The following is a 12,667-nucleotide window of genomic DNA, read 5'->3' on the forward strand; positions in this document are numbered from 1 at the left end:
GCCGTGGAATGACCTTACCATCACTAAATATGTACACTATGTGAGGACATCACTGGTGGTGATGGAATAGTCTGGAGTCGTGTTTAGCCACGCTATCATCACTGACTAGCTGCTGCACATGACCAGGGGCCTGTACTAAGAAGCTGGTTCAGGAGTAAACCAGGTTAAGTTAAGAGGTAAATCATCTAATAGAAGAGCCTGGAATCCTCATTTTCTTAAGAAATTGAGATCTACAGTAATACGTAGAGGAGCCTGGTGTCCTCATTAAGATCCAGGTAAGACTCTAGTCTCTTCTATTAGATTTACCTCTGAACTTCACCTGGTTTCCTCCTGAACCAGCTTCAATAGGCCCCTGGCTGTGTGATGATCACTTCCATGAACAGCCACACCAAATCAGCATTATGCGATATCCACACCATGAGACATGATTATTATATTTTGTGTACACGGGCAGAAATATCACAAAACCTCATAATGCAACATTTACACCACTGACATTCCCAACTGGGGAAGAATACACCCGCATGTACAGTAACCAAACTGTAACCTTTTGCACACATACAGTAGAAATAGTGGCAACTTTGACAGAGAAAAAAATGTATCGCCCCATAAATTAGACTACAGCTTTGCTACGGATAGTTAATCGTGTACGTTTTCAGCAGTTCTTTATTGTGAGGATAGAATATTTAGAAGAATAAAAACACAATTCTTTTTTTGACAGACATTAAATAGAAAAAGAAAAAGGGACTGGCAATTATGAAGTGGCAAAGTAGGCCCCACACAGTTGAGCTGATTCAGCGATATCTCGGAGGGAGGGAGCAGACGGCCAAATCTCAGGCTGGGTGGCGGTGGCGGTGGCTGTGGCGGTGGCTGTGGCTGTGCAGTGGTGGCTGCTGCCATGTGCTAAATTGCCCAGATAATTACACGGGAGCAGCTGAGTGAAACACAGGGGTTAACAAGCAAAGCATAATCGCACAGTGCAAATATTCACTCTCATAATTACCCGGAACGTATCTGATCCACACTAGCTAGCTAATTGACCTATGTCATCTCCCCAAGGGCTGGCTAACACCTTGCTACTAAGACAGTGGGTGCGTTCCAATATGCGATCTTGCGTCCTCCACTTGTGCTTGTGGCCTCGTACCAGGAAGTAATATGTCATGATGACATCACTGACAACAGCATTATATTTCAATATCTTGCAAAAGCTCAATTGCAAAGTCTTTTTCTCATTTGCAATTGGGATGGTGAATGAAAAACAGTCCCCCAAAAGTTGTTGTGGCTAGGCTGACAGCTGGGAAACTTAATCGTTTTCTCCACGGAGGAGGGGCCAGGAGGCGGGCGAGGCCACACCACAAGCACAAGTGAAGGAAGCAAGGTCGCATATTGGAATGTACACGGTCATTTATATTTGGGTGTTTAAATGGCATCAATGCCAAAGCTTTGTGGGGGATTTCAAGAAATCAAAGATGATGAAACATTGGCGGATGTTTTGCAGTGTCTCTGAGCCTCTACTGTATATGTAGGAATGATTGGTGCAAAGTAAATACATGTTCAATGTAAATACAATTGGCTTTTTAATACCTTTATGTAGCTTAGTTCTTTACACTTAAAAAATGAGGTAACACTTTACTTGACGCCGGCATCATATGTATGACATAAGTGCCATAACAGTGTCGTAACGCAGTCATTCATGTGTCATAAACATTATGTCCATGTCGTAAACATTTTATGACTGTCAGTAAGTGACATTCAGTTATGGTAAAGACAGCCTTAACAATGACAACTTTTCATGACCATAAACGTTTATGACATTGACATCATGTTTATGACTCATCCATGACAGTGTCATGACACCGTTTTGACACTATTATGACACAGTTATGACATGCGTATGACGCCGGCGTCAAGGAAAGTCTAACCAAAAATGAAATCGTGTCACCCTTCCTTGTGGTCACTGCAATTTATGAGGAAACCAAATTGATTATACCTACATTAGAAACCATAAAGTGATGAATTGATCACATCTAATGAAAAAAAAAAAACAGTGCACGGCGAGATTAAAATCATATGCAAAGTGTAAAAGAAAATTTACAAAAAGGTAGTATATTTTATAAATACATAAAAAAATGTAAAACAGATCATTCCGTTGCGTTAAGTATAATCGCAAATAATAAGAATAATAATCATAATAATAATTATAATAACAAAAAGGAAATAAGTCTGCAGCCAAAAGGGCAAAAAAAACCATCCTCATCAAGCTATTCTGCTTAATATCACACCATAAAACACGACATCTCTAAACCGCAACTCTTTAGGGTCTGTCCATTACATGAACAATAATCAGACCATAGAGGTGGTGGTTGGGGCTGGGGAGGTCACAACTGTTTGAAAAGTCACCGTGTTTCTGTCCATAGACAGCATTTCACCTCACTCTCCATCTTTGACCACCTCCTCCTCTCCATCTTTGCCCTCCTCCCTCTCCCTGTCCACCTCCCCCTCCACCTCCCCATCGCCCTCCACCTCCCCATACCCCTCCTCCTCCTCAGAGTACTGCTCAGGCACCTCCGAGCTGTACCACTCAGCGCTCTCCTCCTGCTCAACCAGCACCATGGTCTGCGAGGAGGACGCCGTGCCGCCGCCACCACCACGGCCACCGTCCGCGTCCATGGCCTCCTGCTCGCGGCCCTGGTGCTTGCGCTTGGTGTGTCGCCGCAGCGTGTTGCGCTCGGCGAAGCGCATGTGGCACAGTGAGCACTGGTAGGGCTTCTCGCCCGTGTGCACGCGCTGGTGCCGCATCAGCTCGCCCGCCTCGCGGAAGCGCTTGCTGCAGATGGCGCAGACGAAGTTCCGCTGGCCCGTGTGGATGTGCTTGTGGCGCTCCAGGTGGCTGGAGCGCTTGAAGGCCTTGCCGCACAGCGGGCACACGTGCGGCTTGCTCTGCGAGTGGGTGATGGAGTGGCGCTCCAGGTCCGACAGGTAGTAGAAGACGCGCGGGCAGTAGGGGCAGTAGAGGATGCGGCGCGGGCCCGAGTTGGGGTCCGAGGACGGGGACCCGCCGGCCTCCGAGGGCAGCTGATTGGCAGAGGAGAGGCCGACGGAGCCTGACGGGGAGAGGGGCGGCGGCGTCGGGGACGAGGAGGTGACGAGCTGCTCGTCATGCGAGGCCAAGCGAAAGTCTAACATGTTCTCGAGGTTGGGCACGACGGACCCTGGCTCTGCTTTTGGAAACGGTTGGACTTTGGGACTGTGACGGTCTGAGACATCAGACGACAAGGCCGAAGGAAGATGGCGTGGACGTTTAGCGGGTGAGCTGGATGCAGACAGAAACTCGGAGCCTTGTGTTTGGGTATCAGGAGGCTGTGCAGTCACATACTCGGGCGAGGAAGTGGGCCTGAGCAAAGCCTCTCGGAACGACTTGGGCATCCAGCTGTCTGACTTGTCACTAGTCCCTTGTCTGCTTAGACTTGTCGAACTGACATGGCTTGTACCTATGGGTGAAGCAGTGGCGGCGGTAGAAGCAGCAGAAGGGGAAGGATTGCCTACTAGCTTATCTGATCCTGAAACAGTCGAACACTGGGGCTCGGGAACTAAGAGATTGACAAGCGGGGGGTTCGACGCTACCACTGTCGATCCTACACCTGACAGGCTAGTAGTGGTTAAGGGAAGGGCCACGGAGGACATGGATGCGATTTGTGAGATTTGTGAGAGCTGACCTGAGGAAGCAGCAGCGAGGACAGGAAGCTGAGTGGCAGAGGTCTGGGTAGAGGACACCGGCAACGAAGACAGTACAAAAAACATTTGTGACGACTGAGGGTTTTGAGCGAGACCTATAGGGAGCGAAAGAGCCATCAGCCCCGTCGTCTTTGTCTCACTTGCGGAGGAGGAGGTGGAGCAGCTGGCCTGTAGCTGGGAGGAAGGCAGGAGTAGAATAGGTGTGTTTGATGTGCTGTTTGCCATGACGTGAATTGGCTGAGAGGATAACCCGGACAACGCGGGTAAAACAGACAGCTGAGACATATTGGAAAGTACAGGGTTGGATTGAAATGCTGCATACTGAATATTAGCAGTTGCCCCGTCTGAAGACATTTTATCTAAACTGACTGAGCTGTGCAACGCGTTCTGTTCAGACTGCGCCCTTTCAGTCAGAGCTGACGAGGAAGAGGAGGAGCAGGGTTGGTCATTATCAATGGTTGCCGTGGCGGTGTCAGCCTGTTCCGTGAGCTCCTCCGAGTCCGGTTGGGGTATTTTCGTCCCATCAGGTGTGAGTGTGTACGGAACACCTTCAATATCGATGAGGAGCATTTCCTCATCATCATCAGCAGCAGCAGCAGCACCCCCTAGTGGAGGTGACAGGGAGGCTTGGTCAGGGACTGCCATGTCTCCCCACTGCATGTCCTCCACCTCCCAGGGAGAGTCGACGTCATTGCCCTCGTCATCGTCGTCCTCGACCTCAGGCCCCGACCTCACCTCGTCGATCTCGTCGACTTCCATCACTAATGAGCTCTCGCACGTCCCGTCGTCCCCTGTGATCCACACGCACCTGTCCCTGAAGCTGCGCTCTCTCTTTCTCTTGGGCAGGCTCAAGTCGAGCACCTCAACGGTGTCATCTGCTTTATAGTCGTAAATAGTTTTTCCTTTCCATGGAAATAGGTGCAATGCCTCGCTGTAGCTTTCCGTTGCCTGATTCTTTTGATTTTGACTCTCAAGCATGAGGCTCTCAGTTGTAGTCAAGGGTTCGATTTTAACTTTCTTCTCCAGTCCCTGAGTGCTCGTTATGAGAGAGTCATTGCAACCCACCACAACTTCTTCTTCTTTCTCTTTCTTAATAGGCATGGCAGGATTTGCATCCGTGGGCTCGGGGTCATTTAAAGACCTCATTCCGTGTGGTGATAGATTCTGCCCCAGTACTGGTGACTTATCCGCGACATCAGAAGAACCCTCGTCTTTTCCCATCATTTGGATTTCCGCATGGCTTGTGTCTGCCAAGCAACTGTTTGATTCCATTTTAAAGGCCAGAATACACTACTGTCTTTGGGGAACCTTATCTTGACTAGCTTCTTGGCAAAAAACAACAAAAAAAACCTTATATTAGTATCACAGTTCTGAGCTGCAAGTGCTCCCCTGGAAAGTATGTCCATATATATATATAACTATTTAATGGAGTGTTAACACCCGGTGTCGTAAGAGATATCCACACAGCGTTGTCTTTGGCTCACAAAACCTCTTCACTGCACACGAAAACTCCAGAGGCATACGGTTTTCAGTACTTTGGTTCAACTAGGACTGTTTCAGATGGCAGGGTGGTCTGCTGCAACACCCCTAGCGATGTGAAGTGTTGCTTCCACCGCATACTCTGCCTCTTCGGGGACCTCGTCACCGGCAGAAGGCATCCTGGAGCTGGAGGATAGGCCACGTCCCCATTTGGCCATAAGTTCTCATGAAGGCCGCGTTGCAGTGTCTGGGTGATGATGTCCATTTTCCCCTCGTGGATATAAGCAGGGTGGACCATCTCTGGTTGGTTTAGGTCACCATTGGTGAACACCTCTGATGGAAGCCAATGCAGAACATGCCCACGAATCTGAAAAGGAAGGAAATAACATTTATATAGCTTATGGCAATGTGAACATTAACACCCTTGTAAGAAATGTGCCGATAAAATCCACAGTGACAACTGAGACACTTCCAGTTAATACACGTTTATCACATTGGGCCTACATTTCATTGAAGGTAAGGCTTTCCTTGTGTTTATGCCATGTAATACGTCAACTAATTCACAGTGAATGTAATGCATGAAGTGATAGCTGATAGGCGAGTTTGTTGGGAAAAGGGGGGCGGGGGGTGCTGTGGCACAGAGCGCTAACCCCCCCACATTTGGGCTTGCATGCCCATGGGGACCCCGGTTCGAGTCCGACCAGGGTCATTTCCCGGCCCTCCCCCATCTCCCTCTCCCAGTCATTTCCTGTCTGTTCGCCACTGTCCTGTAATAATAAAGGCCGGAAGGCCCCAAAAAATACTAACAAAAATAAAACAAAATAAAAAATCCACAATGACAACTGGAACACTTCAGCTAATACACGACTATCACATTGGGCCTACATTTCATTGAAGGTAACGCTTTCCTTGCGTTTATGCCATATGTCAACTAATTCACAGTGAATGTAATGCATGAAGTGATAGCGGATAGGTGAGTTTGTTAAAGAAGAAGAAAAAGAAGAAGAAGAAGAAGAAGAAGAAGAAGAAGAAGAAGAAGAAGAAGAAGAAGAAGAAGAAGAAGAAGAAGAAGAAGAAGAAGAAGAAGAAGAAGAAGAAGAAGAAGAAGAAGAAGAAGAAGAAGAGACAAGAAAAAAGAATACATGGCCCCAAGCCAAATATGGGTAACTTGGGAAACGTAATGGACAAAGCCATGGACTGATTGAGCAACGTTGTCTCCCTCTGGTGAAGAATTGCTTTATTGCAAGAGCCAACATCAACTTCCAACCCTGTGTAAGAGGTTGGGGATTTGTATCTGGTAAACATATTAAAGAAGTACGATGAACATGACAAAAATGATTCAATAATATTGCCAATAATCACATCATTTTGAAAAGCCCAGCCATCGACTGAAAATACTCTGGTCAAATTATAATTCAGTGATGACGAAGCCTAGTGTTAACTTTTGCATTATTTTACATTAAATCAAATAGCCTAGGTTTGGGCATTTACACAGGCATCCCTGTGGGTAAACTAGTGCTGTAAAATAGCCTACTTCAAGAAATTAGATTAGTCCTTCGCTACTTCAGAGTGCATTTCCTATTTTAAAAACACTTGCAAACAGATAACACTGCTTGAAAAACTAATATTCCGTTTTCATGAGCCGCCACGCTTTGTAGCCCACCACAACGGATGTTGGCAGCATCTGTTGTCTTCACAATGAAAGAAAAGTGCACGAACAACACCCCTGCGCTAGTCGAATGAACTCCATCCAGCTGTCATCCTGCAAAATGACAGGCGAATGTAGCCTACCACGTGGATTCGGTCTAGCATAACAGCAACAATGTAACGCTATGTTACACTGGTAAGGCATTGCATCGTGTCTTAATGTTGCGTGAAAGATGGTTCATTTGCAGCACATCCTCGCGTATGATCTGCTGAGGGTTCGAGTGACATTGTACCATTGTAGCCTATAGCCTCGCATTAGCCCTTCCGGACCCAGCGCATTTTTATCATCAACCCACCCAATCAATATGATGGGCTATCGCAGGCAAATATGTGCTCTTTATTTACACGGAGGCAAACATAAGTAACACGGGTTAGAGTTTGATCTTCATTGAGTGCAATAACAACAGCTGATTCGCATAGGTGGAGAAGCGAAACAGACAGACGCCATTACAAGTCGGAGGTCCGATGCCATTGAGGTGACAGAACAGCACATGACTGCATCCCTGTCGAACCCGAGACTTAACTAATTTTTGACATCGACATCTATAGCGAATACTAGTGCGCTCCCGCTATTCCCTAGTCCAACAATCTGCATTCATCTCTTTCTGTCGACTCGTCAACCATCACATTCGGACCTTCAACCAGCCATTTTATGTGCAGCGTACCAAGGGTTCGAGCCGGGGTGGCAAAGCTTGCAGCACGGCTCGGTCTGAACCCGCTTTGACAACTTTCTAAACCATCACAGCACTGGTCGAATCGATTATACATCAAACTTAAGCAACACACATTTAGTTCAGGTGCTGTAGGTTCTCAAAACACTTTGTGCTCGTTTGAAAATGAATTTGAAAGCGCTTACTCTCCACGAGAGTCTGTCGATCGCATAGGCTCCGGCTCACCCGACCCTCAGACACTTCCGGAGGACCAAATATGAATGGGTGACCGTGGAGCACTGCTGTGAGCTAAGCGAATGGGAGGGGGGATATTTTGGTGTCGCAATTTTCTGTGTCCGGCAGGGATAGGCCTAGTTCTACATGTTAAAGTTGTACTCAAATCATCTTTTATTTTCTGCAACCCCTCTGAAAGTGCTACACAACTCGAAAACATCACGTGTTTCCATTTGAACACTGATGTAATTTTTAAGAGTTACATTATTCAACATGTATTCAAAAAAGAGACTAATTTATTGAAATCATAGTTTATTGCAAATGTTTTTAATATCACGAAACAGCCTTCTCAAGCTTCCACTTGATAGGCCTACGTCCCAGACAAAACAACATTGCCCTTGAATAGAAGGCCAGAATATGTGAGGGAAAATAGAAAACATGAAAACAATTACTTTGAGAGTAAGTTACAGATCAGCTTTGGGGGAAAAAACATTGTTGGAGACAAAACAAAAACGTCTATCTGCACGAAAACTATAGCCTACCTGACAATAAACATCTGACTTCTGAGCCTCAAAGTTTTGAGTTGTCATTGGTTAATAGAAAGTTGAATACCTAGGCTATCATCAGGCACATTTCTGATTCAGTTGAAGAACATTGTCAGGCAGATGATACATCATGTCACACACACACACACACACACACACACACACACACACACACACACACACACACACACACACACACACACACACACACACACACACACACACACACACAAGAAATAACTTTCCCAAATGTAAGACAGTTTTGCAATAACACTTTTTTTTTTCGATTACACACATGAAGAAGGTTATTACTACAGAAGAAGAATGCTTGGTGTTCTGTGAGAAAGAAACATCATTCTTCTCTCGACGTCTGCCAATGGGGCTGCCCTGCCCTGCCCCCCATCCCTGTGCACTGTGTAGAATGCCTTTGCAATTTTCTCCAGGTAAACATATTGATTTAGTGTTTGCGCAGCTGTACATAGTTGGCGATGTAAACCGGCATCAAGAGACCCCTTGTTACATCAGAGGTCAACCAGGTCATCAGGGCTACACGAGTCAATTTCTGAGACAAGACGGTGTGGGAAGAGCTTATATTGCAGCCATGTGGGTTCTGTAAAGAGAGAGAGAGAGAGAGAGAGAGAGAGAGAGAGAGAGAGAGAGAGGGAAGGAAGAAACAAAAGGGCAGACAGATAGATTATTCTTCCGACAGACAAGATGAATTCTTGGGAAAATATTTCAGATATTGTATTTCTAATGGCGTTTTTGTGTTGCCGTTTAAATGTCCATGTTGTTTAAATGTTACAGGCATTTGAAGTAACACAGTCGCAGTTGCAGGAACTGTCGTGTGTGTGTGTGTGTGTGTGTGTGCGTGTGCGTGTGTGTGTGTGTGTGTGTGTGTGTGTGTGTGTGTGTGTGTGTGTGTGTGTTGGTGTGTGTGTGAGTGTGTGTGTGTGTGTGTGTGCGTGCGTGCGTGCGTGCGTGTGCGTGTGTGTGTGTGTGTGTGTGTGTGTGTGTGTGTGTGTGTGTGTGTGTGTGTGTGTGTGTGTGTTTCCTGATATTTTGGGGGGCTCTCAGACTTTATTTAGACAGGGCAGTTTGAGAGAGACAGGAAATGAGTGGGAGAGCGAGATGAGGGAGGATCAGGAAATGACCTCGGGCTGGAAATGAATCCGGGTCCCCAGCAGCGTAACAGTACAGAGTCCAGGGCTGGATTGATAATCTGGTATACAGGGCATTTTCCCGGTGGGCCGACAGTCATCAGGGGCCAATGCTATTGTTTTTGTTTGTTTGTTTGTTTGTTTGTTTGTTTATTTGTTTTGTTTTGTTTTGTAGAGACTGGCTCTCAATTTAGATGGGTTGGCCTGTTGACCTATCTTTAATATAGACAGTGGACTGAGCTTATCAAAATATCATAGAAAGCCAGGGTGTCATGTGAGGGACTGGTCCATGGCAAAAATGCCCGGGCTAATTTTCAGTCCCAGACCAGGCCTGACAGAGTCTAAGCCTTTTGAACCACAGCCAAGGCCTCTTGTGTGTTTTCTTGTATATATCCTGTCCTACTTTGAATCTGTGCATATATATGGTGTCTGTGCTTGCCGTTACTCTAAATAAACTTGACTTTACTTTCAATCAAGTGAATATGGCCTCACCAATGTAGCAGCTTGGTGCTTGGAGCTGTCCGTCAAAGCAGGTTTCCATAGCAGTGTAGCTGCACTGTTTCCGTGGGTGTTTGCAGAAAAATGTCACGTTGTCCCCATGTTGAACGACCCCATCTGTCACATCGAAAGGCCAGCGCTTGGGCCCATCAATAATGATCCTGCTACGCTCTGCTGGGATTGGGCAGCGTGCTTAACCAATCGACATCAGAGAAATACATTAGTTAGGCATGACATCTTCATCATATCTGACTCAGAAAGGTATCAATCAATCAATCAATCAATCAATCAATCAATCAATCAATCAATCAATCAATCAATCAAAATTAGTTATATATAGCACATTATCATAAATAATTGTTATTCAATGTGCTAAAGATTAGAAAAAGAGAAAAGAGAAGAAGAAAAAAAACTATATTGTGTTATAGGTAGTATATAATTAACTAACTATCACCAAAGGCATGAGAACAAAGCCGTTTTTGGACAGGAGTCAGGTTCCAGCATTTTGCAGCATAATGACTAAATGCCATTTCACCCTGTCTAGATTTGACCATAGAGCCAGTAGCCAGTAGAGAAGATTCTGAAGACCTAAGACATCTATTAGGACGATATTGTTCAAGCATATTTACATTTAGGGCATAAGCCATTTAATGATTTATAAACTATCAGAAGAGTTTTAAAGTCAATTCTATATCTCACTGGTAGCCAGTGCAATGAGCAAAGTACTGGAGTGATGTGGTGTCTTTTGTTTGTTTTAGTGTGACAAACAAGCATCAATAACTTTGTGAGATTATTTTAGAAAAACTCTTTGGCCTTTTATGGGTGGGTATATTTTGGAGACATTTTAGACACAGTAGAAGGTAGAACCAACGTAAAAATAGAGCAATTGGCTGCATGAATTGGTTGAACTGCATTATACTTTAATTATATGGTAACACTTTACTTAAAGCCAACATTATAAGCGCATTTATAACAAATTATAAAGCACATTATAATTACTTACAACGTATTATGACTACACTCATAATGCTTCATGATGCTTTATATTAATAGTTATGAATAACTATGAATCTAGCTTATAATGCTTTATAAATCCAAGGGTGTCATGAGTGCTCATGACTGGCTATAAACTACAGGCTGCCTGATGGGGCTTATAGTACATTATGAGTACCTATACCCCTCTATGCACAGACCTGGATGATAAACTGCCATAAGGGCTCATACGATGCTATAATGTTTCATGTGAGATCATAAGTCGTCAATGTGTGCTCTATGTAAAGTGAAGTTCATATGGATGCATCTATAATGCACTGTATAATGCACATCTATAATGCATCATAATGTACTGTAAGCCCCATCAGGCAGCCTGTAGTTTATATCCTGTCATGAGCACTCATAACACCCTTGGATTTATAAAGTATTATAAGCTAGATTCATGGTTATTCATTACTGTTAACATAAAGCATCATGAAACATCATCGGTGTAGTCGTAATGCGTTGTAAGTAATTATAATGTGCATTATAATTTGCTATAAATGCGCTCATAATGCGCTATAGATATGGGCTTCATAGAAAGTGTTACCAATTATATCCTAAAAAACGTGGTCTGTGGAGAGTGGGGCAGTATGTTCTGCCGTGTCCCCCGTGTCCCCCACAGCTTTTGTCAAGATGGCCTACTTTCAAGAAGGCTGACATTTGATTTATTTTTAGTTGTAACAACTGCATAGGCCTATTTAATTAATGCATTATTCACAATGTTTATGATACTTGAAAATAAATATCAAACTAGTGTTTTTTTTCCACTGTGTACGTGATTCATAACTGCATTTGTCAATCATACTTACCACGACAAAAGGGGATTGCACTCCAGCTGCCATTTGACAGACAGGTGACTTTATTTGGCCCATCTAAAGCGTATGTCTTCTTGCACAAGTAATAGATAGTGTCATCCACATCATATTCCTTTCTTTGGACAGCTACGAGGTAGCCATTTTCCACTTCAGCTGGAGGGGAGCAAAACATCCCTAGGAAACAGACAGCCAGACAAACAGAAAGATAGACAATGGACATCAAGGACCACAATGGAAACAAGCTCCCTAAGCTTTTTTGTGTTATCTTTTTGACGTGTTGTACATGGTTTTCGAGACATATTTATGACTTGTTTATTTGTATAGGCCCCTACCTTTTTAATGCCATGTACAATGTCAATAAACAAAATCAATCAATTAATCAATCATACAAATTAAAGAATGAATGAGGCAAGACTAATTGTTTTCTGCAATCACTGCCTCTCAAATACGTTGTATTCAGTTGTGAGGCTGTGTCTAGAATGTATCTAGTATCTACTGTGCGTGGGCGCTACAGTGTGAAATGGTAGTTACATGTGAGAGCCACATGAGGGCAGTACGGCATCATCAGAACAGCATTTGTTCAACTGTCTCAGACTGTCCTTTCACAATGTCCCAACAGGAGGCAATATACTGTTTGACATCTGTGCAAAAGCAAGGCTTTTTTTAGGGCTTTTTGCCTTTATTTTGGACAGGGCAGTGGAAGAGAGACAGAAAGTGAGTGGGGGGAGAGACAAGGAAGGATTGGCAAATGACCCGGGCCAAAATCGAACCTGGGTCGCCGGTGTAATAATCGAGTGCCCTACCGTTAGGCC

At 44.6% G+C, this 12,667-nt stretch overlaps 2 protein-coding genes across 2 annotated transcripts in view; both read right to left on the reverse strand.

Annotated features, from left to right (window-relative positions):
- Positions 1-624: 624 nt before the first annotated feature.
- LOC134449053 (zinc finger E-box-binding homeobox 2) lies at positions 625-7,837 on the reverse strand. Its single transcript, XM_063198815.1, has 2 exons — positions 7,778-7,837; positions 625-5,581 (listed from the first exon to the last, which is right to left on the reverse strand). Exon 2 carries the CDS (start codon positions 5,005-5,007, stop codon positions 2,431-2,433), a length of 2,577 nt encoding a protein of 858 aa, XP_063054885.1. The 5' UTR covers positions 5,008-5,581; positions 7,778-7,837; the 3' UTR covers positions 625-2,430.
- Positions 7,838-8,153: 316 nt separating this feature from the next.
- Positions 8,154-12,667, reverse strand: part of ntd5 (ntl-dependent gene 5) — an 18,738-nt gene continuing 14,224 nt past the window's right edge. The window contains exons 6-8 of the mRNA XM_063198031.1: positions 11,850-12,029; positions 10,000-10,197; positions 8,154-8,960 (exon numbers count right to left, since the gene is read on the reverse strand). Coding sequence (XP_063054101.1) covers positions 8,872-8,960; positions 10,000-10,197; positions 11,850-12,029 — 467 coding nt within the window. The 3' untranslated portion in view covers positions 8,154-8,871. The remainder of the gene's footprint in view (positions 8,961-9,999; positions 10,198-11,849; positions 12,030-12,667) is intronic.

Source organism: Engraulis encrasicolus, chromosome 5, assembly GCF_034702125.1.
Source record: "Engraulis encrasicolus isolate BLACKSEA-1 chromosome 5, IST_EnEncr_1.0, whole genome shotgun sequence".
Lineage (NCBI taxonomy): Eukaryota > Metazoa > Chordata > Actinopteri > Clupeiformes > Engraulidae > Engraulis > Engraulis encrasicolus.